This window comes from Tamandua tetradactyla, chromosome 6 (assembly GCF_023851605.1).
Source record: "Tamandua tetradactyla isolate mTamTet1 chromosome 6, mTamTet1.pri, whole genome shotgun sequence".
Lineage (NCBI taxonomy): Eukaryota > Metazoa > Chordata > Mammalia > Pilosa > Myrmecophagidae > Tamandua > Tamandua tetradactyla.
Genome location: NC_135332.1, coordinates 164,110,529 through 164,138,471, shown reverse-complemented (window position 1 = coordinate 164,138,471; position 27,943 = coordinate 164,110,529). Strand labels below are relative to the sequence as shown.

At 35.2% G+C, this 27,943-nt stretch overlaps 1 protein-coding gene across 7 annotated transcripts in view; it reads left to right on the top strand.

Annotated features, from left to right (window-relative positions):
* The window catches only part of TAF2 (TATA-box binding protein associated factor 2), a 193,698-nt gene that overhangs the window by 115,214 nt on the left and 50,541 nt on the right, over positions 1 to 27,943 (top strand). For 4 of the 7 annotated variants that reach the window (XM_077167550.1, XM_077167547.1, XM_077167551.1 and 1 more), the window contains 4 exons: positions 12,179 to 12,408; positions 13,720 to 13,875; positions 14,362 to 14,467; positions 18,965 to 19,087. In XM_077167550.1, the coding sequence (XP_077023665.1) occupies positions 12,179 to 12,408; positions 13,720 to 13,875; positions 14,362 to 14,467; positions 18,965 to 19,087 (615 nt within the window). The remainder of the gene's footprint in view (positions 1 to 12,178; positions 12,409 to 13,719; positions 13,876 to 14,361; positions 14,468 to 18,964; positions 19,088 to 27,943) is intronic. The other 3 variants (XM_077167549.1, XM_077167548.1, XM_077167552.1) reach the window with 3 other exon arrangements.

Here is a 27,943-nt window from a genome sequence, read left to right as displayed (position 1 = left end):
AGGGAACATGGAATGGGTAGTGGAAGAAGGAAGTGATAAATATGAACTTCGACCACGTGATCAGTTACAGAAATGAAGACTGTAATTCTGTTTTCTTCATGTTATACTGTTTAAGTTGTAAGATATCAAGTTTAAGAATGAATGTTGCCTAAGGATTTGCACCCTATTCTGGAGAGATGTAATGTGTTTCCAGTTATATGCAGGACAGTTGAGTATTGTCAGGTAAAAGAAAAAATGTGTGCTTATTTGTTTGCATTTGGAAATTAAGTATGGTTTAAGGTGATATATATATAGGTGCGAAGTTGACAAGGGGTGGTCTGTCATGGTTAGGGACACGTGTCAACTTGGCTAAGTTGTGGTACCTGTTTATCTGATTGGGCAAGCGCTGGCCTGTCTGTTGCAATGAGGACATTTCATAGGATTAGGTCATGATCACGACAGCTGCATCCACAGCTGATTCCATTTGTAATCAGCCAAAGGGGAGTGTCTTCTGCAATTAGTGATGCTAAATCTAATCGTGGGAAGCCTTTTAAGGAGGACTCAGAGGAGACAGGTTCCATTCCTGCTTTGGCTGGTGAGCCTCTCCTGTGGAGTTCATCCAGGCCATCTATCGGGAGTTGTCGGCTTCGCAGCCTGCCCTGTGGATTTTGAACTCTGCGTTCCTGTGATCACGTGAGATACTTTTATAAATTTTATATTTGCAAGTGTTCCCTGTTGATTCTGTTTCTCTAGAGAACCCTAACTAATACACATGGCATCATCCACCAACTTCTTCTCCTGGCTTCTTGTTTCATGAAGCTCCCCGGAGGCATATTTCTTCTTCATCCCTAAAAGTCACTGGCTTGTGGGCTCTCATGGCTATGTCATTCTTCTCTGCTCTCTCTGAATCGCTCTCATTCTCCAAAATATTTTCTCTTTTATAGGACTCTAGAAACATCTCAAGACCCACCCAAATGGGTGGAGACATCTAATCCAGCTTAACAGCCACTCTTGATTAAATAATAGACATCTCCAGGGAGATGATCTGATTACAGTTTCAAACATACAGTATTGAATAGGGATTATTCTGCCTTTATGAAATGGAATTTTGATTAAGACATGGCTTCTCTAGGGGACATACATTATTTCAGACCAGCACAGGGTGCAATGACCTATACATGTCTGTTAGGTCTAATTCATTTATCAAGTTATTTAACATCTCTGTTTCCTTATTGATCTTCTGTCTGGTTGTTCTATCTATAGAGGAGAGTGGTGTGTTGAAGTCTCCTACTATTATTGTTGAAAGATCTATTGCTCCCTTCAGTTTTGCCAATGTCTGTCTCCTGTGCTTTGGAGTCCTTGTTTGGGAGCATAAGCATTTATGATTGTTACATCTTCTTGGTGAATTGACCCTTTAATTAGCAAATAGTGTCCTTCTTTGTCTCTTATGATATCTTTACATTTAAAGTCTATTTTATCCAATATTAGTATTGCTGCTCCTGCTTTCTTTTGGTTACAGCTTGCTTGGAAAATCTTTTTCCATCCTTTCACTTTCAATCTATTTGCATTCTTGTGTGTAAGATGAATCTCTTATAAACAGCATAGCTGGAATATGTTTCTTAATCCATTCTGCCAATCTGTATCTTTTAATTGTTTAGTCCATTAACATTCAAAGTTATTACTGTAAAGGCGTTTCTTGATTCTGCCATTTTATCTTTTTCATTTTATCAGATCTGTATATTCTTTTCCCACTTTCTCTTTGTTTTCTTTAAATTACTCTTAATGGTACTCTCCAATTCTGTGCCCTCCTCCAAACTCTTTCTCCTGTCTTTTTTTTTTTTTCAGCCAGCAGAACTCCTTTTCGTATTTCTTATAGGACCAGTCTCTTGTTGAGAAATTTTTTCAGGACCTCCTCTTTGCCTGTGAAAATTTAACATCTCCCTCAATTTTTTTTCTTTTTTCTTTTTTTTTTCACATGGGCAGACACCGGAAATTGAATCTACCTCAATTTTGAAGGACGGTTTGACTGGGTACAGAATTCTTGGCTGAAAGTCTTTCTCTTTCAAGATCTTGAATATATCATACCACTGCCTTCTCACCTCCAGGGTGCTAGTTGAGTAGTCTGAATTCAGTCTGATATGGTTTCTCTTGTATGTAATAGATTGTTTTTCTCTTGACACTTTCAGGAATTTCTGCTTTTCTTCAACATTTGACAGACTGATTAGTATGTGACTTGGGGAAAGCCTGTTTGGATTATTCTGTTTGAAGTTCTTTGGGTTTCTTTGACTTATATATTTATGTCATTTATGAGGGTTGGGAAGATTTCCCCCATTATATACTCAACTTTTCTTTCTCACCCTTTACTACTCTCTTCTTCTTGGGTCAACAGTGATTCTTATATGTATGCGCTTTGTTTTGCCTATCATTTCCCTGAGTTCCCATTCATTTTTTTCTTTTTTTGCCATTTGCTGTTTAGAGTCTTCAGAGTCAATTATCCTGCCCGCTATATCACTTACTCTTGTCATTACTGCAGGGTATTGAAAGTTGATAATAATTAACATTTAAAAATTTTAACTTATGTGTGAGACTAAAGCAAAAAATGTTTATCTGGTCCAAAATTTATGTTTTGACTAGCGCATTTCCTAATATAACTTATGTAGACAGCTTAATTGAACACCATAAGTACATGGAACCTTGAGTAGGGCATGCGATTTTGTTGGTTTGCCCAGAGTGATGCCCCCATAAATCCCAGAGTTACCTGAACAGTGCATAAAAAAGTATTTGCAAAGTCCCCTTCAGGAATGGTGAGAAAGGGGGAAATTTCAGCTTCCCCAAGTTGAATTCTTGATATTCTCACAAGCAGTGCAGACAACCAAAGCAATAGGCTGAGCCCCCAATCTTGGGGGTTGTTCATATGAAACTTAACCCCACAAAGGATAGGTCAAGCCTACTTAAAATTAGGCCTAAAAGTCACCTCCAAGAGAACCTCTTTTGTTGCTCAGATGTGGCCTCTCTCTCTCCAGCCAGCACAACAAGCAAACTCACCACCCTCTGCCTGTCTGTGTGGGACATTACTCCCAGGGGTGTGGACTTTCCCGGCAAAGTGGGACAGAAATCCTAGAATGAGCTGAGACTCAGCATCAAGGGATTGAGAAAACCTTCTCACCAAAAAGTAGAAGAGCGAAATCAGACAAAATAAAGTGTCAATGGCTGAGAGATTCCAAACAGAGTTGAGAGGTTATCCTAGAGGTTATTCTTACACATTAAATAGATAGCACCAATGGAGAGGCTGGGGGGAACTGCCTGAAAATGTAGAGCTGTGTTCCAGTTTCTTGAAGATGTTTCTTGAAGATGATTGTATAATCATATAGTTTTCACAGGGTGACTGTGTGATTGTGAAAACCTTGTGTCTGATGCTCCTTTTATCTACCTTATCAACAGATTAGTAAAACATATGAAATAAAAATAAATAGGGGGAAAAATGTTAAAATAAATTTAGATTGAAATGCATGTGATCAATGAAAGGGAGGGGTAAGGGGTATGGTATATGTGAATTTTTTTCTGTTTCTTTTTTATTTCTTTTTCTGAATTGATGCAAATGTTTTAAGAAATGATCATGATGATGAGTATGCAACTATGTGATGATATTGTGAATTACTGATTATATAGGTAGAATGGAATGATCATAAGTTAAGAATGTTTGTGTTTGTTATATTTTTTTAATTTTAAAATTAATAAAAAAATTTTTTTAAATATGTCACTTATTCTTTCTTCTGTCTCTTCAAATCTGATGTTATATGCCTCTAGCATATTTTTTATTTGATCAGCACAATCTTTAATCTTTGTGAGATCCTCTATTTTTCTATTTATTCTTTCAGATTCCTCTTTATGCTATTCTACTGTCTTCTTTTTTTTAATTTTTTATTTATTTAAAAAAAAGTAACAAGAAAGAAACACAAACAGTCTGAATATATGCTCATTCCATTCTACATATATAAAAAAAATTTTACATACCATACCCCTTCCCCCTCCCTTTCATTGGTCACTAGCATTTCAAACTAAATTTATTTTAACATGTGTCACCCCTTTTATTTATTTTTATTCCATATGTTCTACTCGTCTGTTGACAAGGTAGATAAAAGGAGCATCAGACACAAGGTTTTCCCAATCACACAGTCACATTGTGAAAACTATATCATTATACAATCATCCTCAAGAAACATGGCTACTGGAACACAGCTCTACATTTTCAGGCAGTTCCCTCCAGCCTCTCCATTACCACTTGGATAACAAGGCGATATCTACTTAATGCATAAGAATAACCTCCAGGATAATGTCTCGACTCTGTTTGGAATCTCTCAGCCATTGACACATTGTCTCATTTCACTCTTCCCCCTTTTGGCCGAGAAGGTTTTCTCAGTCCATTGATGCTGGGTCTCAGCTCATTCTAGAGTTTTTCTCAATCCCTTGATGCTGAGTCTCAGCTCATTCTGGGATTTCTGTCCCACGTTGCCAGGAAGGTTCACACCCCTGGGAGTCATGTCCCATGTAGACAGGGAGAGGGCAGTGAGTTTGCTTGTTGTGTTGGCTGGAGAGAGAGGCCTCATCTGAGTAACAAAAGAGGTTCTCTTAGGGGTGACTCTTAGGCCTAATTTTAAGTAGACTTGACCTATCCTTTGTGGGGTTAAATTTCATATGAACAAACCCCAAGACTGGAGGCTCAGCCTATAGCTTTGATTGTCCACACTGCTTGTGAGAATAACAAGAATTCAACTTGGGGCGGTTGAATTTTCCCGTTCTCACCATTCCGTGAAGGGGATTTTGCAAATACTTTTCCACTCACTGATCAAATCACTCTGGGATTCATTGGGGCATCACTGTGGACAAACCAACAAAATCTCATGTCCTACCTAAGGTTCCATTACTTATGTTGTTCAACCAACTATCTGCATAAGTTATACTAGGAGATACACTAGTCAAAATATTAATTTTGTACCAAAGAAGCATTTTTTTATTTAGTCTCACACATAAATTGAAATGTTAAACTATTAATTACCATCTATTTTCAGCACCCCTGCAGTAATGACATTCCTTTGTTCTTCCTCATGCAAAAACATTTTTAAATTTGTACATTTAGTCAGTATCATTATATACTCTAGGCATTCCTAGATTATACCATCTCAGTATTTATCGTCTTTCTTTCTGATTTCATTTATGCCCCCAGCCCTCCTACCTCTATCATTTTCACATTCAGCTTCATTCAGTGTTTTAACAAAATTGTATTACAGTTAGGTAGTATTGTGCTGTCCATTTCTGAGTTTTTATATTCAGTCCTGTTATACAATCTGTATCCCTTCAGCTCCAGTTACCCAATATCTTACCCTATTTCTATCTCCTGATGGTCTTTGTTGCCCACAAAATATTCCAAGTTTATTCACTATGTCAGTTCATATCAGTGAGACCATACAGTATTTGTCCTTTTGTTTTTGGCTAATCTCACTCAGCATAATGTCCTTAAGGTCCATCTATGTTGTTACATGCTTCATGACTTTATTCTGTCTTACAGCTGCATGATATTCCATCGTATGTATATGCCACAGTTTGTTTAGCCACTGGTCTGTTGACGGACATTTTGACTGTTTCCATTTCTTGGTAATTGTAAATAATGCTGCTATAAACATTGGTGTGCAAATGTCCATTTGTGTCCTTGCCCTCATGTCCTTTGAAAACTGGACATGAGACAGCATATAGATGGGTCCTGTTTTTTAATCCATTCTGCCAGGCTATGTCTTTTGATTGGGGAGTTTAATCCATTAATATTCAGTGTTATTACTACATGGGTAGTACTTTCTTCTACTATTTTGTTTTCTGGATTTTACATGTGATATCTAATTTTCCTTCTTTTTACTCATAGTCTTCCTTTCTATACTCTTCTCCACACCTCTCTCTTCTGTCTTTTCATATCTGTCTCTAATGCTCCCTTTAGTATTTCTTGGAGAGCTGGTCTCTTGGTCACAAATTCTCTCAGTGATTTTTTATCCAAAAATATTTTAATTTCTCCCTCATTTTTGAAAGCCAATTTTGCTGGATATAGAATTCTTGGTTGACAGTTTTTCTCTTTTAGTAATTTAAATATATCATCCCACTGTCTTCTTACCTCCATGGTTTCTGCTGAGAGATCTATGCATAGTCTTATTGGGCTTCCCTTGTATGTGATGGTTTGCTTTTCTCTTGCTGCTTTCAAGATTATCTCTTTCTCTTTGACTTCTGACATTCTGGTTAGTAAATGTCTTGGAGTACGTCTATTTGGATCTATTCTCTTTGGGATATGCTGCACTTCTTGGATCTGTAATTTTAAGTCTTTCATAAGAGTTGGGAAATTTTCAGTGATAATTTCCTCCATTGGTTTTTCTCCTCCTTTTCCCTTCTCTTCTCCTTCTGGGACACCCACAACACGTATATTCGTGCGCTTCATATTGTCCTTCAATTCCCTGAGTCCCTGCTCATATTTTTCCATTTTTTTCCCTATATTTTCTTTTTCTTACCGAACTTCAGATGTTCCACCCTCCAGTTCACTAATCCTACATTCTCTCTCTCTCTCGAAGTCTACCATTGTAGGTTTCCATTGTTTTTTCATCTCTTTTACCTTGCCTTTCATTCCCATAAGTTCTGTGATTTGTTTTTTCAGACTTTCGATTTCTTCTTTTTATTCATTCCTTGCCTTCTTTATATCTTCCCTCAATTCATTGATTTGGTTTTTAATGAGGTTTTCCATGTCTGTTCGTATATTTTGAATTAATTGTTTCACCTCCTGTATGTCATTTGAATTGTTGGTTTGTTCCTTTGACTGGGCCATCTCTTTAATTTTCCTAGTCTGATTTATTATTTTTTGCTGGCGCCTAGGCATTTAATTAACTTAATTAGTTTATTCTGGAGATTGCTTTCACTTCTTTTACCTAGGGTTTTCTTGCTGGATGAATTTGTTTTCTATCTGTTCTTTGACATTCAGTTCAGCTTTATCTGGACCACTAGCTTAAGTTTTTTTAACAGAGGAGAATTTCTCAGTTCTTGTTTTCTTGTTTCTTGCCCTATTTGTATGATGCCTTCCCCACACACACACACTTATGAGGGTCTACTTAGGTATTATAGACCCCAGCCAAATTTTCCCAGACCAAACTGGCCTCCTGTCAGGAGGAAAGAGTCACCTGCGTCGGTTTTCCCTAAGGGTGAGACCCAGCAGGTTGAAAGACTTTCCTGTGAAGTCTCTGGGCTCTGTTTTTCTTATCCTGCCCAGTATGTGGCGCTTCTCTGCCTGCAGGTCCCACCAGCATAAGATGATGTGGTACCTTTAACTTTGGCAGTCTCTCCCTGCTGGGAGACAGAGGAGAGGTTGTAGGCTGATTTTAATGGCTTCAAATTACCAAGCCCTGGTGTCTGAATTCCTTGAGGGAGGGATTCCATCTGAGCTGGGCTTCACCCCTCCCCTGGGGAAGGTATGGGCTCCAGAAAAGCCCCCGAACGAGCTTATTTCTGCTTATACCTGGGGTAGTTGCAATCACTTCCAAACAGGGTTTTGTTTTTGCATGGGCAGGCACCAGGAATTGAACCTGGGTCTCTGGCATGGCCTGTGAGAATTCTGCCACTGAGCCATGGTTGTACCGCCCTTCCAAGCTCATTTTTAATAATGCAAGTATATTATTGTAAGAATTACATAAAAACATATTTGCACTTGTTCAGGACGTTGAAAACTATTAACCTCATTGTTTTTAGTGTTTGTTTACAGTTACGTGCAAGAGGGTAGAATGGGGACAGCATTCATTTTATTAGGATTTGCCAGATTTCAAAGTAAGAAACAATTCTGATGTTAAAATTAGAAGGTTTCAAAGTTTGCACCTCCATCTCTCCAACATCTTAATGCACACTATGTATGAAATTGTATCTTTATACATGCATGCACACATGAAACTTACTGTTTTTTGTTTAGTGTAAAAACATCAGGACTGTACTACCTTATGTCAGTTGTATTTGTCTGACTCTGTACAAGTTTCCAAGCTTCAGTGGTCAGTAAGGAGTGCTGAGTTTATTTAGAAATGTCCTGAAAATAATAGTGAATTTCAGACTGAGCTTTCTTCTTAATAGCATTTTGGCTTGGTCAACTTTATAGAAGTTACTTCAGAAAATGAAAATATCTTTTTCAAACCCATCATTCAGTTTGTCTTCAGATACTTTTTCTGATTTGATTAGAGAAATTAATACTAAGTTTCCTACTTTTCCTCTTGAGTGTTGTTCTTCTGATTCAGGTAAGCAGGTTTGGTCCCAAAGTGTAATTGCTAATGAGGACAGGATGAATAGCATTTTCCTTAAAAGAGAGAATAGAGACTTACTTTTTTCATATCAGTGATCATATTTGGGTGAGTGGGGAGAGGATCAGCTGGAAGATTAAAGAGAAGTCTTCAAAATGCTATTCCTGAGGGCAGATATCAGGAACTGTTTAAGAGCCTTTGGAATCATAGAATTTTAGACCTGTGGTATAATAAAGATCATCATAGTTATCTGCTCTCATTATTGCCTGAGGTCACAGAGCTAACTGATAATTAAGCAGAAGTAGAACATATAGTATAGTCCAGATCAGTGTTTTTTCCCACTGTGCCTCTCATCTCAATTCTACAGTAATAATATGACAACGATCTTAAGGTCTTATTCCATAGTTTTAAAAAATAATGGTGCTCTGATTTTTATTTCTGATTTTTTTCAGAAAATTCTGTGATTTTAATGGAAGCACTGCTATTTGTTTTTTTAACTGCCCCAAGGCAGTGGGGGGAGGGGGTCACTCTCAAGAACAAAACAGTGACATTCATTTCTACAGACATCCAAATTGAAAGTCTACCAAAACCAAAATAAGAAAGCCTATACAAAAATAAAAGGTAATAAAAGTCACATTCTAGAATTTCAAAGCATTTGAGATCTGTGGCAGTTATGTTCAGGTGTCAACTTGGCCATTTGCCCCATTGTTCTCTTTCTGTGGACTTAATTCATCAGTATGTGAAAAACTCATCTTTGGCTGATTATATTTGCAGTTGGTTAACGGAATTGCCTTCCACAGTGAGTGAGGTTTAATATAATTAGTTGGAGACTTAAAAGAGAGAGGTCAAAAGGAAGTTTAGGGCACCACAGCCAAAGCAGTTCAGCATTCCCCATCTCAGCACTGACAACTCAGCCCAGACATTTAGAGATGCAGAAAAGAATCCCCTGGGGAGAGCCTTGGAACCCACCGAGGCCAGGAGGGAAGTCGTGCAAGTGTTGCCATGTACCTTCCTTGTAACAGAGAACCTCAGGTGAAAGCTAGCTGCCTTTGCTCAGAAAGTATTAATTTTTTGTTGTTGTTGTAATTAAGAACTTCTGTTTAAAAAGCAAACTTTAAAACCTTGTGTCTGATGCTCCTTTTATCTATCTTGTTAACAGACGAGTAGAACATATGGAATAAAAATAAATAATAGGGGGGAACAAATGTTAAAATAAATTGAGTTTGAAATGCTAGTGATCAATGAAAGGGAGGGGTAAGGGGTATGGTATGTATAATTTTTTTTTCTTCTGTTTTCGTTTTCTTTCTTTTTCTGTTGTCTTTTTATTTCTTGTTCTGAATTGATGCAGATGTTCTAAGAAATGATCATGATGATGAATGTGCAACTGTGTGATGATATTGTGAATTACTGATTATGTAGAACATAATGATTATATGTTAGGAATGTTTGTGTTTCTTTGTCGTTTTTTTTATTTAAAATTAATAAAAAAAATTTTTAAAAAGCAAACTTTAGGCTAGGAGAACATATTTAATGAAGTCTTGACTCTTAAATGTATAAATTATTAATTTATCAGGAAAAGACATATAAACCAATAGAAAACAGAACAGACACTTCATGAAAAAGGATGTTTAAATAGCGAACATTTTAAGACATTTATCTTCCTTAGTCATTAGGGATATGCAAATTGTAACCACAATGCAATATATTTTTTTATTTTTAAATTATTTTGTATTCTTTATTTAATCAGCATGATATAAAAGTTTGAAAATAAATGGATTTTAAGAAGACAGTTTTTTTAAGTGGGAAGGCATTGTCTAAAACAATAAGATGGTCAACTTACATATCAATAAGTATATTGGTCTGATAAGACATAGAATCTTTGTCATCTAGGCAGATTACTAAAATGGTTAAAAACCTTTTCTAGCCACTCACTAAGAGCAAACAAATAATCCAAGAAACCATTGTCATTTTAACGAGTGAAAACCTAATTCTTTTTTTTGCATGAAGTTACATCTGATAAGAAAACTATTAAAAATCTTATAAAACTTTAAAATCTCAGCCAGCCTTAACGTCAACAGATAAAATTCACTTTCAGCAAGACTTCTACAACTTTGTGTATTCATCCATTTTGTCCCACACATTCCTGTTTCTCATTCTCCCAGGATTAGTTATTTTACTTTAGGGGGAAAAAGTACTCTCTTTTTCTTTAACAAAAACATTTCTGCATACTTTATATATTTAAATTACCAAAAAAGATCTTGAATTCAGTCTTCACGCCAACATCCTACAAAACACAGTTCTTTTTTGTGAAAAACAGCATGCAAAAAAGTAACAAATTTCAAGGTGCATCACAACTAATTGTAGAACAGATTTTTTTTAGAATTTAGCATAGGTCACAATACGATAATTCTAGGTTTTTACTTCTAGCTGTCTAAAATACTAGAGACTAAAAGAAATATCAATATAATGATTCAGCAGTCATACTTGTTTGTTAAACCCTGCCTTCTCTGTATAACTCCACCATTACCTTTGATCTTTCTCGCATTTCTTTGGGGTATTTGGGCTATGCATATTCTAACTATTTCATGTTGGAAGGGGCTGTCAGTAATATGGAATAGGGGAATAGAACTACTTGATGTTCTGGAGAGGTTGGCTGCTCTGCATTTCAGAACTTATCTGGTCCAGGGACCATGAAGAACTGTACATTTTTAAATCCCCTTATTGAAAGCCAATCCATCTCTGGTGTGTTGCATTTTGGCAGCTTTAGCAAACTAAAACATCATCTCTCACTGTGCTGCCTAGTCACCCATGGCTCATTTCACTAGCCTTCATTTTCCATTTGCTTTTTAAAATGAAAATAATAATTTTTAAAAAGTAAAAACTTTTAAGGAATTTAAAGTCTGACTACTTTGTCTAGTTTTGTGTGACTATTTTTGATGTCATCCACAGCATAGAAAAGTTCAGAGTGGCTATTTGCAGCATGTATAATTTGGTGATAATGATCAAAGTTTAGATTTCTTCTAAATAATGTAAACGTATCCCTAAACCAGTGATAGTGATAAAATGCCCAAGAGTTAGTCTTTTTCTTGCTACACGCATAGATAGACACAGGGCTAGCTTCTTTGGGTTGTTAAAGAAGCTTTATTGCTCACCCTTGACAGATTCCTTTCCCTTACAGGGTTGAATCCCTCCACCCTTTGCTAATAAAAGACTCAGGAATCTAATAACCTACCCTTTATGAAATCTTTACACATGTAAAATGCTTTGAGGAGGAGAATAATGAATGCCTACAAATGATAAAACTATTCCAAGCCGCTAAAGTGTCTAGATGTGCGTATTCCAGGGAAGGGAAGTAGATTTCCAGTTTAAAATATTTTCTTTCGCTCTATACTGTCTTTTTGTTTTCTACTTTCTAAGTAATTGTTATGACATAGAAACCTGACCTTCTTCAGGAGCTTCCTGCCTTTTTATCTTGTTTTTAGCAGTGTATGTCTGTACCTCATCACACAGTAATAAAACTGAGGATGTCTCAAATAGGGATCATGAATGCTTATGAAATATTGTCTTCCTGACAGGCTATTATTTAAAGCAGAATCAGGTAGAATGAACAGAGAATGTTTATGGAATAGTTGCTTAAGATAAAGGATTAAAGGAAGATTTAAAGGCAGAAAAAAAATTGTATTTTTTTGAATATTAGATTTTCAGTTAAGTATTTGTAACTGTGCTAAACTGCATCTGTAGACTAGAGAGTTTGCCAAAGGGCTCTGGGAAAATGGATAGCTCCTTTCAGGTATCATAATCCTCCTTTCATCCCTTCCCTTAGTACAGATTCTGGAACTATTAAAAATGTGTAATAAATGTGCATATTGATTTTTATTTCTTTATTTACTTTTTAGGTACTTCACATGACTGGAGGTTACGGTGCGGTGCTGTTGATTTGTACTTCACACTTTTTGGCCTCAGTAGACCTTCCTGCTTACCCTTGCCAGAGCTTGGATTAGTTCTTAATTTAAAGGAGAAAAAAGCTGTGTTGAATCCTACCATAATTCCAGAGGCAGTAGCAGGCAACCAAGAAGCTGGAAGTATTCCAAACAGTCATGCACAGCTAGTTGGATTTCAGAACACTGTAAGAATCATATGTATTAGAGAAGATGTTGTTTTATTATATAAACCTGTCTAGAGAAGAGTATTGCTTCCTTTGAGCTGGTGAATTTTATAGCTACTAACAGTTTATTGTACCATTTTTAAAAATTTCAATTGATACCAGTTTATAAAGTGCTATTTACAGCTATATAGCTGCGCAAAACAAATGATTCTCCCAGTCCATTTACTCCTTTGTGATGACGTAATTTTTTTTTTTGTACTTGGGTATGGGATTTCTGCTTTGAGCAGCAAAAAATTGAAGTGACTATTTAATTATTTAAAACTGATTACCAACTTGGTGCTGAGTTGTCTGACCAGGAGCCCTATCTTTTTCATTGCTGCTCTGTAATACCCAGCACAATTCTAAATGTATGAAAAGTGTTTGTTGAATGAAATAAATGAATGAATGAATAGCCAGATGAATGAATAATCCATTGATTTGGGGGGAGACACATTACATTTTTTTATCTTTATATATATGTGTGTTTATGTGTGTTTGCCTTTAGAAAAGCCTTCATTTCTAGCTGTGCCTTATAAAGTAAACTGCCTTTTTGTAGAAAGATTTTTACAATACATAGAATTGATCAGTTTATTGTAATTTAAAGAAATTTTTCCAGAGGTGATTTTCTTGTTGATGACAAAATGTCCTCAATGTTTGAAATTTCATTTTCCACAATATTTAGACCAGTTTACATGCCTGGCAATTCCCTATTGGTGTTTTGACACTTTAGAACTCAGATTCTCTCTATCCTAATTAGTAATAGTCGTTTTAAATTTACTTATTCACAGATTTTCTGAAGTAAAATTTTACTTATTTGTTGTGTATTTAAAGTGTATCCTGTTGGGCTATGAAGAAGTAAGGAAAAAGCCATTTCATAGAAAACTGTCTCATTGAAGATATCTTTCAGATCTGAATATTTGTAAACCTCTGAAAATGAATATCCTTATTATTCTTGCCAATGTATGTTCATTTGTTATCCACATTCACATTTGGAGTCCCCAGGACAAGAAGAGGAAAATGACGCCAAAAACCATATTCTTTTGGGAAAGCACTAAGAATTCAATTAAATATATTCTATCTTAGGAACTGCTTCCTTCACCTCCCTCTCTCCTCTCCAACCCAACTAAAAGATCAGCAGACAGAAAAGGTTAAATTTATTTTAAGCCCAGTGCTGATAAATTTTAGGGGCTGGGCATGCTCTTAATTTGCATGATTGCTTTAGCTGTTAGTTTTAGCTACAATATGAGCTACTTGTCTTCAGAAATCTAATTTTGATCTTGAATATTGCCGCAGGAAGATGATCACCTTGCCAAGGAAGCATCATGTAATATATCATCTCATCAGCAGGGAGTGAAGAGGAAGGCTGATACACCACTGGGGTCCCCACTAGAACCTGGTCAAATACTGGAGAAGAATGAGGATAGCAGTAAAGTCAAACTCAAAATCAGAGTAAGAAATACAGGTTAAACCTGTATTAACAGTGTAGGATATTCACCTTCTTGTAATTCTTTTTGAATACTTGCAGTGGTTTTTCCTTAGCAGGACATGGGGCATACTGAATCATAAAAGAACCCAAATGTCCATTTAAGACATTCCATCCAGTTGTTCAACTTCTACTATCACATACCTCTTCTCTATTTGGGGGAGTACACTATGTGTGCACGTTCCAACACAGCTCACTGCTTCTTCCTACAACATAGGAACAGATTTTAGTTACTATTGCATTGCCAGTAGTTTCCAGGCAGCTTCTTTTGGGGGGTTGAACCACATAATCTTTTCTTTCCTTAATATTTTTTTTTGAGGAAAAGAGACTACTTTTCCTTTTAAGATTATTTGGGGGCATACCCTATGGCTTCTCTGCTGACTTTCCTAAGAGCTAGCATAAAGACATAAAATGATGCTCTTTTCCTCCTTTTTTTGGTTTATGTGTTTTAGTTTTCAAATTCTCAAGATGAGGAGGAGATTGATATGGATACTGTTCACGATAGCCAGGCATTCATTTCCCATCATCTGAACATGCTGGAAAGACCATCAACTCCAGGTAAGATCAGTATACTGCAATTCACTGGAATGATTGAGTTAAGGTGGTATCACTATTCTAAGGCTTGTTGCTTTATTTTCAAATAAACAACTGTTTTTTGAACTGTAATTATTTAAATTACATAAACAACTGTGTAATTTAAAAGTACCCAGTATAAAATATTAGATTGAATCAGGTTATAACATATATATGGACAAAGGCATAAATAAAAAAGAAAATGTTTCTTTTTCTGTTTCATTTTGGTCATTTTAAATATTTGGCATTGTTGTAAAAATTTTTTTTAAATCCGTTCATCAGATTCCTTGTAAGTACTTAAGCTTTGTTGTTTCTGTTGTTGTTTTGGTGGTAGACTTAACTTCAAAATAAAGTATTAGCCCTCCTTAAAATAATATAACCATAATTCCGTTAAAAATTTTTTGACTAAAGTTAATGCTACCCATAACACAACCACTTTCTCTTTTTGTCTGCCTATTCCACACATAACATTGTATCATACAAATGTTTGCATGCCTTTCTAAGCATCACGTGTTTGTTTAAATGCTACCTATGATACTATTCAGTTGATGTGCTGTAATTTAGTTTACCTTTTCCCTGTCAGTAGGCATTTAGGATGTTTCCAGTTTTTATTTATATGGATAGTATCTTCATGCAAAGGATTTTATTCTTTTTTTGATCAAATTATGTTCTTATGATAAATTTCCCAAAATGGATTAATAGTGAAAAGATTAGTTTTAGCTATATTATGAGCTATTTCTCTTCAGAAACTTTTCAAAGCTCTTGATACATATTGCCATCATGCTTTTTGAAGGGATTATAACCCATTATGTCATCAAAATTGTTTAAAATTGTAAATCATTTGATGTAAATTGCATGTGGTTATGAAATACAGTTATAAAACAAGTATTTGTGAACCTGCCAGCCAACATGTACACCATACTCCATGCCACAGGAGCTCCCTGTATATTTCTTCCTGGATTCTGTTCTGCTTCCTTGCACAAGTAACTACTGCCCCGAGTTTTCTTATTTTCTTTTTCTTTTAATCATTGTATAATTTTGCTTCTCTTTATATGACACATAAATATTTAATCCTAAATGTTTATTTGTGTTTGGTTTTTTAATATAATGAAAATGATATGATACTCAACATGACTTTCCTTTTTCACTCAATATATGTATGTCTAAAATTCATCCACATTGACAAATGAAGTACAATACAATAATTTTCATTTTTCATCATTTTTTGTTTCTGTGATAGCAGTGTTTTATTGTCATTTGTGTGATAATTTAAAAGATTCTTATAATTTAAGTAATTATAAAATGATGATTCAGATTTACTTTGTAATGCATTTCTTTTATTATGAATATGACTATTTCTTTTTTCTTAGGGGAGGAGCAGTGGGAGTGTTTCTGTTTCTTTTTATTTGAAAAGCCTTCATACCCCTGGGTGCTTTGTCTTTTATGATTTTTTTTCTTTGAGTAAGGTTTTTGTTTTTGTTTTGTTTTATTTTTTTACTTGTTACATTGTGTCAAGTCCCCTCACCCTCATCCAACTTGGTCTGCTTTTTGTATGTTTGGGTTTTTTTCATTATAGTTTTAAGACTTAGCTTTCACTATCGGGTAATCTAGAATGACCTAGTAGAATGTGAGAATTGGCTTCAGGAAGAAAATGAACATTAATAGACCATGAATCCTTTAGCTTTTATACTTGTAAGAGGTCTTAACCAATTATTTATCTGTTCTGTTTATTTTAAACAAACAAGTAAACTTAGGAGGAGAAATGTTAAATGACTTGCCCTAAGTAACATGCCCAAGTCACGACAAACTCAGGATAAACCCAAATCTTCAGATTTTTCCTGACTGATATTCTTTTTAATATTTTTACTGAGAAATCTTCACACACTGTTCTAGTTTGGTAGCTGCCGAAATGCAGTGTACCAGAAATGGATGGCTTTTAAAAAGGAGAATTTAATAAATTGCTAGTTTACAGTTCTAAGGCCGAGAAAATGTCCCAATTAAAACAAGTCTATAGAAATGTCCAATCAGAGATATCCAGGTAAAGATACCTTGGTTCAAGAGGACCGGTGAAGTTCAGGGTTTCTCTCTCAAGTGAGAAGGCACATGGCGAATACAGTCAGGACTTCTGTCTTGTCTGGAAGGGCACATTGCGAACATGGCATCATCTGCTAGATTCTTCTCCTGGCTTCCTGTTTCATGAAGCCCCCCCAGGAGGCATTTTCCTTCTTCATCTCCAAAGGTAGCTGGCTGGTGGACTCTGCTTCTCGTGGCTTTGTCATTCTGCTTTCCTCTCTCTCTGAATCTCTTTCTCCAAAATGTTTCCTCTTTTATAGAACTCCAGAAACTAATCAAGACGCCTCCAGCTAACCAAGCCTAACAGCCATTCTTGATTAAATCACATCTCCAGTGGAGATGATCTAATCACAGTTTCAAGCATACATTACTGAATAGGAATTAGAAGAAATGGATGCCTTTACAAGATGGAATTAGGATTAGAACATGGTTTTTCTAGGGTACATACGTCATTTCAAACCAGCACACACACATACAGTTCATACATGATGTATAATCAGTGACTCACAATATTATCACATAGTTGTATATTCATCACCATGATCATTTTTAGAACATTTGCATCATTCCAGAAAAAGAAATAAAAAAGAAAAACTCAACATCCCATATCCCTTACCCCTCCCTCTCACTGACCACTAGTATTTCAGTCTATCCATTTTTTATCCTTTATCACCCCCTATTATTTATTTTTCATCCTTATTTTTTTTTACTCATCTGTCCATACCCTGGATAAAAGGAACATCAGACACAAGGTTTTCACAATCACACAGTAACATTATAAAAGCTACACTGTTACACAATAGTCTTCAAGAATCAGGGTTACTAAAACACAGCTCAACAGTTTCAGATACTTCCCTCCAGCCACTACAATACACCGTAAACTAAAAAGGAATATTTATATAATGCATAAGAATAACTTCCAGAATAACCCTTTGACTTGATTCTGTTTGAAATCTCCTAGCCACTGAATCTTTATTTTGTCTCATTTTTCTCTTCCCGCTTTTGGTCAAGAAGACTTTTTCAATCCCATGATGCCGAGGCCTGGCTCATCCTGGGAGTTCTGTCCCATGTTGCCAGGGAGATTTACACTCCTGGAAGTCATGAACCACATGTTGGGGAGAGCAGGAGTTTACCTGCCAAGTTGGCTTATAGAGAGAGGCCACATCTGAGCAACAAAAGAGGTTATCTGGGGCTGACTCTTAGGCATAATCTTAAGTAGGCTTAGCTTCTCCTTTGCAGGAATAAGTTTCATAGAGGCGAGGCAAGATTGAGGACTTGGCCTATTAAGTTGATTGTCCCTACTGCTTGTGATAATATCAGGAAGTCCCCAAATGGGGAAGTTGAGTATTTCCTCCTTTCTCTCTAGTCCCCAGGGGACTTTGCAAATACTCTTTTATTCACTGCCCAGATTACTCTGGGATTTATCAGGGCATCATGTACAAACCAACAAGATGTCACCCCGATTCAAAATTCCACGTACTTGTGGTGTTCAGCTAAACTGCACGTACAAGTTAAATTATGTAATACGCTACTCAAAATATAATTTAGCACTAAATAAACATCTCTCACAGAAGTTTTAAAATATGGACCATATCACCTTTTACGTTGTTATTCTGATTTACCTTAATCCTATCCAAATCAACTTTACTCGTATCTGGAGCAAAGTCTGATCAATTTTTGAACTTTTTAAGCAGTTCCTGAATGAGGTAATGCTCACCTTCATAGCTTCAGAGCTCTAAATCTGAGTCTTAGGTGTCACATAAATACCTAAAGTTTCTGGGAATGACCAGGTTATATACACACACTGGCTGGTGTTCTTAACCACTCTACTTCACTGTTTTATTCGTGTGACAAAAGTATTGAAACACAGAGATAAAGTTGCTTGTCCAAATCATTTATCTAATTCATTTTTGAGTCCGGAATCAAAATCCAGATCTTTTGATCTGGATCAGTGCTGTCCTCATTACACCAATACACTATATGTAGTTTTAAATGTCTTCTTTAACTCCTAAATTACTTTTATTTAATTGTTTACTAAATATTTTAATAGAACTTATTAGTAAATTTGGGGGGAAGAGGGTTAACTTTATTATATGTAAAGTTCTATATAAATATTTTAAAATATGACATGGTTCCTGCCCCAGAATATAGAGTCTAATGTAAATATCTAGTGAGTCATTCAAACTTACTGTCTCTCTTGAATGTGTATTCTTTCAGATTTAAGCATACAAGAATGATGACAAAGGATTAAATCAAGTGTAATCTACAGTGATTTTAAAAATAATATGGTTTATATTATTATAATTTTACATGATTGAGCTGCTTGGTTTATAATAAAACCTGTCAATCATTTTTCTTCTTCTGGGAACAAAAATGAATCCCTCTTTTCCCTTTTGTTTGGCATCTTAGGGCTCTCTAAATATCGGCCAGTTAGCTCTCGATCTACTTTAATACCCCAGCACTCATCAGGCTGTGATGGCACACCTATCCCGAAACCCCAGTGGAGTTTGGAACTTGCGCGTAAAGGATCCGGTAAATTTTATTTTATTGTTTTGCTCAAGATCATATCAATGAACTTCACAGAGTTACTTAATCAACTTTAAAAAAAAACTTACTAAATATAGATCTTGTAACACATTGACTTTATATCATTTAACTTTAAAGCCTATATTAAAATCGTAGGTTTTTCAGTTTCAAAAATAATACAGTCCAATTATAGAAAACTTGGAAATAACAGAGAAGTAGAAAGAAGATGGGAGAAAATCATCCCTCATTATGCCATTTAAAGATAACCATTGTATTAACATTGTGTTCTTTGCTACAGTTTTCTTTCTAAGAAAACTATATAATATGACATATGTCAATTTCAATAGAAATCAGATTTGTGCCTTTTTACCTTTAAAATTAAAAAAATCACTTTTCACCTCTGGAAGTTATATTATTGGTGAACCAATTATGAAGAATTGATGGAATATTTAAAAAACTAACATGTTCCTTCTTTTATCTTAATTATTTTATGCTAATTGTTTTACATTTATGAAAGATAATTTGGTTTAGCTGTATTTGTTACATATTCCATTATTTTACATTGCCTTCTGCTAATTCTGTTCCTCTGTGCTTACGAAAGGAAGAGTATAATCCAAATAAAGAGTAAACATTCTATGTTGATGAATGACGTGAAACAAAGATCTGGTCTACAAATTTCGAAGGAACAGAGAGTACAAAACAAGATATATTAGCAAAATCAATATTAAGGAAAAGCTTTTCCAAAAGTCATTTGTCAGACTTCAAAAATCTATGAACTTCTGGTTATGTTCCAACTGATGGATTTTGCTTATATAAACCATGTTTTTTACATGATATAAACAGAAGAGTACTGTTTATTGATTTGAAAAGCTCAGGGATCAATTATGATTAACATGAGGCTTCATACAAGAGCAACACCTCTAAATATCATAGTATTGAGATCCTATGTTTGTTCGCTTATTTTTGCATATGCTGTATCCACAGCCACAGGGAAATTTAGCTGTTTGATGAGTGAATTTTGGTATTTCTTTGCCCTTACCAGTATATTTTATTACACATGAAGAATCTTATATATTTTTTAAGATAAAAAAGTTTAGAGCATTTCAAACCACTTAATAAGTTTCTGCTCATCTTCCTTACCTTAAAACAACTTCTGTCTAAATTTCCAAGAGTCAATCAATTCCTATTCTGAAAAAATTCTGAGTACCTTTGTCTGGTTTTTCTTAGTCATGATAGCACATTAACTATTTAGAAACAAACCTTCACACCTTTTTATGCCTATCAATATACCTTTGTATCATTGTCCCATGTTGTCATAAGAATACATTTTTACTTTTTTTGTAATGTCTCTACTGTCTTATAGTTCCAGGTGATAACTGGAAGACTGGGAAGAGGGAGATACTGTTCTAGTGGTGGGAAATTAAAGCCTCAAAACTACAGCTTTGACTGCTATGTATAGGACCTTTTTATGTCATGAGGCAAAATGTATGCTAGTGATGTGGACAGATCTGTTAAATTTAATTTTTTTTTTTGTCTGTCTGTTTGTCTTTTTTTTTTACTATTATTATTTTTTTTATTTTTTTCTCTATATTAACATTCTATATCTTTTTCTGTTGTTTTGCTAGTTCTTTTCCTAAATCAATGCAAATGTACTAAGAAAAGATGATCATGCATCTATGTGATGATGTTAAGAATTACTGATTGCATATGTAGAATGGAATGATTTCTAAATTTAATTTTTAATATATTCTTTAGGGTGCCTTTTTAATTTTCTTTAAAATGTAGTTTTGCTATTCAGTACCTTCAGACCAATGAACAAGTCTTGAGTCAGCAGTAACCTTAGAATTTAGAAAACTTTCATTTTGTAATGGGTGTTCCAAAGGTTTATGTGTATTTTGGAATTCTGAATGTAGTTTTCCCATGGTGGTTATGTTTGATAGGTACTTTCCTAAACTAGACCAGCAAACGCCCATTTAACTGATACCATACATGAAGAATAGAAGTATCAGACCTAACCACCATGTGTAACAATGTTTCTATGAGAAGATACACTCAGAGCTCTAACTTTTGAGAAGTCAGAAGCACAATTTTAGCCTAACCCAAGTAAAGTTAACAATAAAAACAGGAATTTCCTCTTTTCCTTTCTCCTAGAAAGAGCTGAGAATCTCCTACTGTCGTACCTACCTTGGCCACATTTGGGAACTGGAGTTTTAGGGGCGAAGACATAGGGCAGTGGTGGGAAGCTGTAACCACTACCTCTGTTTAGTCTCTAAGGATTCTAGCTTAGAGCTCACAAATGGGATGTTGGGACCACATTCAACTCATCCAGCCAAGACATTTTTTATTTGGTCCGTATGCTTATAAAATTTTTGAGCCGGTTGACAATATTTGAAAATCAAGAGATTACACATAAAGATCTGGATTTCTGGCTTTTCTCAAAAAAGATTTAGCAATATTAGGGCTATTTTTCTTTACATACAGAGGCGTCCTCTTCACAGGGTATGTGCTTTGCAATTCATTGATCCTGTTATATTGTATACAGCAGTCTGCTTACTCATTTATGCTGTTTGCTTAGATCCGGGGCTTTTTGGTTTGGGGCCCCTGCTGCCTTTAATCATGATGGAAATGGAGTTTTAGAGCCAGGAAACCAGATGACAATTGGGAATTGGGGTGACTTGCAGTATGTTGCAGACCTTATCTGGGAAGGGATAAAAATGGATTGGGGGGTTAGATAAGATAAGAAAAGGGATGGAAACTGTAGAGTAAAGAAGAACAGCTCATGGTTTACTTTAAAATCTGTTTTCTCTTTCCTTGCATATGATAGTGAAAAGAGTGTTTTAGGTTGGGGATTATATATGGGTGGTAGATAAAGCCATTTGGGGAAAGAAAGAAGTAGCAAGAGTATTTTCCTTCCTTCATTACTTTACTATTTCAGTTCCCTCCCTTGAGGTAAGGGAAGAAAATCTTGAAAAAGGGCTGTATGGGTTCCCATGTCTTTTCCCTTCCTATCTGTCTTACACTGCAAAGGCCTAAATTGGCTTGTCTGTCTCCCAGGCTACTGCAGGGTTTGCAATGAAAAAGAGGAGATGAAGGGCACGAAGAACAAGGAACAGAGGGAAATCCTTAGCGGTTTCTATGGGGAAGAAGAGAAAGAGAGTTCCCACAGCAGCCTAGCTAGGGCTGCTGTATTATATACGTATAAGTTCTTGCATAACTCAGAAAAGGACTGTTCTGGTGCATAAAATCCTTTAAGGGGCTGGGGATGGGGAGGGAGAGGGGAAGTGGAGCTTGATTGCTGTCTAGAGGTTTTTTCTTTCAAGCTCTAAATATGAAAAACAGATTTTAAATTTATTTTTTTATGGTGACCTAAAGAATTCAAAGAATAGACTTCACATTTTTCTTAATAGAAATGTCAGGTTTTATGTAACATATATCTAATACAAATGAATTTAATAGAATTAACCAATTATTCACTGTCAGTTATTAACACTTTTATCAGATGGGCTGAGAAGCTTCCACATTAGGCTTATATTAAGTATCTCTTTCTGTTTGTTTTGTATTTGTTAAATTGACTGCAGCTAACTCTTATCCATGATGTACTTTAATAGTGCTCCAGGAAAAATTTTGTGTTGGATAGGACAGCAAAATTATGAACATCTGTTTTGTTCTTTCCATGTAACATAGAATAAGAAAATTAAAGTATGATGAATTACATGTTATCTCCTTTCTCTGATATGTCTGCTTTCTAGAATAGAGACACATAAAGCCACTAAAAAGACTTTAATAGGCTTAAAAATGAGTGGTACCTAAACTTGGGTGGGCCTCAGGGGATCTTATAAATTGCTGAAATGATATGTGAAATCGTGTGTAATTGTTTGTGTGTCAGGGGGATGAAAATATAAGCAGTTTTCTTATAGAAATTCTGTAGATTACCTTCTTAGGCTGCTGTGGAAGTAAACTCATATGTATCTCCCACATCTGATTGTTAAATTTGCATATGGGAAGGAAATTGTACTTTCTTACCATCTTGGAGCAGATCTCACAAAAGTAATTTAGGAAAACTAGATAAACAAACAACAAATATGTATTGTCTGTAATGCATTAGAAGTTAAGAGCCAGAGGTTTTTAGTGGTGATGGGGGGGATATGTGGGTGTGGGTTTGCTGTGTCAGAATGGGAAAACAGTGGATTAAAAAAACATACCGTTGGGTTGGGAGTTGGGGAAAATCCGGTATTTACTTGGTTTATGAAAGAAATAGACATTTATCATATGTGAACTCTTGGGTTTGTATGCTGCTGGGTACTCAAAAATTTGATAAATTTTCCCTTCCTATGCTTAACATACTATTCTTTTATTAGGTAGGCAGTGAAAAATGTTGAACTAATGAATAATAACCATTGTTTTGAAAATGTAATGGTTATTCTTATGTTAATAAAGGAGTTAGGCCTACCTGCCCTACTTCTTCCTCCCCATCTCCTTGTTTCTCTATGTGTGCAATACCCAGTGGGCAGAAAGATGTCTCAGGTCCCAGGCTTCCTGGTGTGTGCTTTTAATTAAATGATGGTGGTGATGAATATTTCTTGAGGGATAACACTGGTAGGCACATTACTAAGCATTTTCACGAAGTAGTAAATTTCATCCTCACAATTACTGAGTGAAAACTATTGTTTTCCCCATTTTACATTTGAGGAAAGTGAAGCCCAAAAGCTTCAGGTAACTTGCTCAAGCCCCAAGTCTTACTGCTAATAAATAATAGAAATGAGATTCAAACCCACGTCTGACTGCCTGCAGAATATATACTCATAGCACTTTATTGTGTTTCCTTCTGTTTTATATTTTCACCCAAGTTTATCTCTCTTTTAGCAAACCCATCTTTTTTGTGACATTTGCTCTGGTAATATGTATTTTTAGTGAATTTTAAGATAATCAAATTAATTTTGCTGCTTTTATCATACATTATATTCCAAATTTATCTTTCATTGCCAAGCAATGATGAAGTCACTTTGAATTAATGAAAAAAATATTGTTTTAGTTTGCTAAAGCTGACAAAATGCAGTATACCAGAAATGGACTGGCTTTTAACAATGCGGATTTATTAGCTTACAAATTTATAGTTCTATGATTTATTACAATTAAGTCATCAACAGGATGATATCTTCTCAGAAGACCAGTCACACGCAAGCTTGGGCTCCTCTGTCAGATAGCAAGGCACATGGTGACATCTGCTTGTCCTGTCCTTCAGCTTCTGGCTTCATTGGCTTCCTCTCAGCTTCCCTGGGGCTTTCTCTGTGAGTTTCTCCAAATTTCATCTCTTAGCTTCTGCATGTGTTTTATACTCTCATAAACGACTCCAGTAAGAGGATTACGACTCACCTTCAATGAGATGGGCCACATCTCAATAAAAATAATCTAATCAGAAGAGCCTATCTACAATAGATCTGTACCCACAGGAATGGATTTAAAAACATGGTTCTTTCTGGGGTACATAACAGCTTCCAAACTACCACAAATACAATTTTATTGGGGTCAGCTAGCAGCAGTGTATTATGAATGTCTGTCAAGTAAAGTTGCACTTTAGTAAATAGCTTAGCCTTATTGTTATTTAATTGCTCATTATTTCTGGGAAAATTTGTAGTCTTACATAATTTGTTCTTTTTAATAGTTTTTAAATTCCCCAATAATCTTTGTTTGCTTCACAACTCTTGTTCTTTCTTTGTTTTTTGTTTTTGTATGTTTTGCTGTATGATCAGGCTTAAACATGTTTCCACCATCCTGAATATTTTGAAGCAGATCCCACACATCATATCATTTTAGTCATAATATTTTAGTAGGTATCTCTAAAGGATAAGTGCTTTAAAAAACTACAGCCATAGTGCAGTTATCACAACTAAAAAAATGAGCAATTCTTTTATATCATTAGATATCTAATCACTGTTTTAAGTTTAGGATCATTTGTTTTTGTTTGTATTCAGTTTCAGGGTTTGTTCTCCTTTTGTTATTTTTTATTTCCTTTTTAAACATGCAAAATGTTTCCTTAGTAAAAATCAAGATCATATTAAGCAGGTATATTCAAAGGAGATTTGCTTCTACCCCAACCCCTTTACCTTATATATATTCGTGCATTTGTTTTTTGTGGGGGTTTTTTTGTAAAAATAAGCATTTACCTCTTTACTCCTTACAAGTTATCATATTATATATACTCTCTGTACCTTGCTTTATCACTTAATAAAACAGCCTGAAAATCATTCTAAATACGTTCATTGGAAACCTTATATATAATTTTTGTAGTTGCTTAGTACTCCATTGTGTGGATGTACCATGGTTTATTAAACCAGTGTCTTAGAGATGGGCATTTGGGTTATTCCCAATCTTTTAATTGAACAAATTGTGCTTCAATGAACAGAGGGAATATCTTTGTAGAGGTCACATCATTTTGTACTCTCAATAGCAATGTGTGAGAATGCTTGTTTTCCCACAGCCTCAATAACAGTATGTTTCAGAGCTTTTGAATTTTGCTGGTATGATAGGTCTTTAGGTATTTCTTCAGGAACCACAAACCCAATGCTACAATCCCTTCTAAAAATGGATTCACAGTGCCAAATGTTGGCAAGGAGGACTGGGAATTCTCTTACACTGACACACCGTTGATGCGAGTGGAAAACTCTTTGGCATATCTGCTAAATTTAAACATTATTACATAACCACCAGAAAAGGTATATATTAAGCAGGTAAAGATATGTCTTAGAAGCATTCTTGGTGATAGTTTTAAACTGGAAACAAGCCCGACATCCATTAACAGTAGAAAGGATATAAAAACTGAGGTTTCTTCATACAGTGAAATACTATGCAGCAACAAAAATAAACGATCTACAGCTACCTGCCACAATGATAAATTTCACAAACAATAGTGAGTGAAAGAAGCCAGACATACCAAAAACTACATACTTCATGCTTCAATTTACATAAAATTCAAAACAGGCAAATTTCTAGTGTTACAAGGCATACCAGGGCGGAAGAAAGGAGTAGAGTTTGGAAGGGAGCACAGGGAACCTTCTGGGGAATTGGTAATGTTTCTTTCCTTGACCTTGGTGGTGGTTATATGGGTGGTTTCATTTTGTGATATTTCATTTAGTTGTAAATCTAAGACTGTACTTTAATATTTAAATGTAAAGTTTTTTTAAAAATTCACATCATTCATTTTATAGTTGAAGAAAATAAAAGCTCAGAGAAATGAAGTACCTTGCAAAGGTCACCAGAGCTAGGATGCAAGTCCAGGTCTTCTGAACAGATAGTTCTCTTGGCTTTCAGGGACCACTTAACCAGACATATCGGTTACAAAGGGGACATTTCTTTAGTTGCAGTATCAAAGGATATAAATTCTAGTCAGTGAAAATCATTAGATAAAAATGTAGTTTATATATATATATAAAATATGTATGTGTATATATTATATATATATAATATATATATTATATATATATATTTATATATTATATATATATAATATATATATATTTGACAAGCTTCTTATTCACCTAACCCTCATATGTGAAATGTATCTCAAATAGAAAAAACATAAAGTGACCTAAAATTATTGTACAAGCCATAAAATTATAAATATGTGCATCTCTTTTAATCTGAAGTTTCTTGTTCATCTCTCTTATAGTTAATTTGTTGAAGAAATGAGGTTTTTTGGTCTGTAGAGTTGTCAAGTCTCTATTTTACTAATTGTATACCCATGATGTAGTTTATCTTCTGTATTTCCTCTGAATTTATGGTTGTATCCAGCAGCTTAATTGGATTCAGTTTTGTAGATGATGGTGTGTTCTTCCACCTGGAGGCACACGGTGTCAGGTTGATCTCTTTTTTGTGATGTTAACCGCTATAGATGCTCAGGGCCTAGATCCATTTTTCATTAGAGGTCGGAAAATGATATTTTAATTCATCTTTCCATTCTTATTTATAAGCTAGATATTTCTAAAAAGGTAAATTTCCCTCATCTGCTGTTATCCAGTGGTATATATCATACAGGAAAAGGAAGATAAATTGAATTTATTTAATGATTTTCAAAATAATGAGTTGGTTGACTAGCATCTCCCAATGGTGATCAACTGATTCTCTCTTTTTTTTTTTTAAGATTTAATATGAGGTCATGGATTTAGACAAATATCATTTGTTCCAGTCCATTACAATTATTATCCTTACCAATATTCACATTGTCTCATCTTCATGTGAGCCTCCTAACTTGACTGTTGAGTCTGTTTGACATGACTAAGTTCTTTTGCTATTATATTCGATGTTTCAGATTCATCTTATAAGTATTCTGCCCTAGTCCTGGATTAAGCTGTTTGTCCTAGAGCTGTGTGTTTAATCCTTGGAGCTAGCTGATTAGTTATCATCTTAATAGACTCTGTGCAAACTAAAAGAAAAAAATGTAAGATTTGTAGTCATTATGTCTTTCATGCAAAGTATAAGGCCACTAGGCAAGAAATTGAATGCACTTTTCAAGTGGTGTTGTATGTATTCCTGGGAAAAGAGTACACCCAAGTACAGTCAGTTGTCCATTTGGCAGTAGCCTCTGCTTGGGAAGTGCAAGTTCCAATATAATTATTGGCTTTTCTGCAAGCCAAGTAGCTTGGCAGGTGTTTGGGATTAGATAATGAGTCTTCTCTCAGAACCGAAGAGTATCTCATACTCCCAGGAGTTGCAGATCACTAACTAGAAAGCTGCTAGAATGTCCAAATAATAAGGAACTCAAAGAATTTGTTCATGAGGCTTTAATGTCTCTTATTTCCTCTCTTCATCATCTGGCTATGTATTCTGTTAGGTTTGGGCCTGTTTTCTCATATTTATAAAACTGAG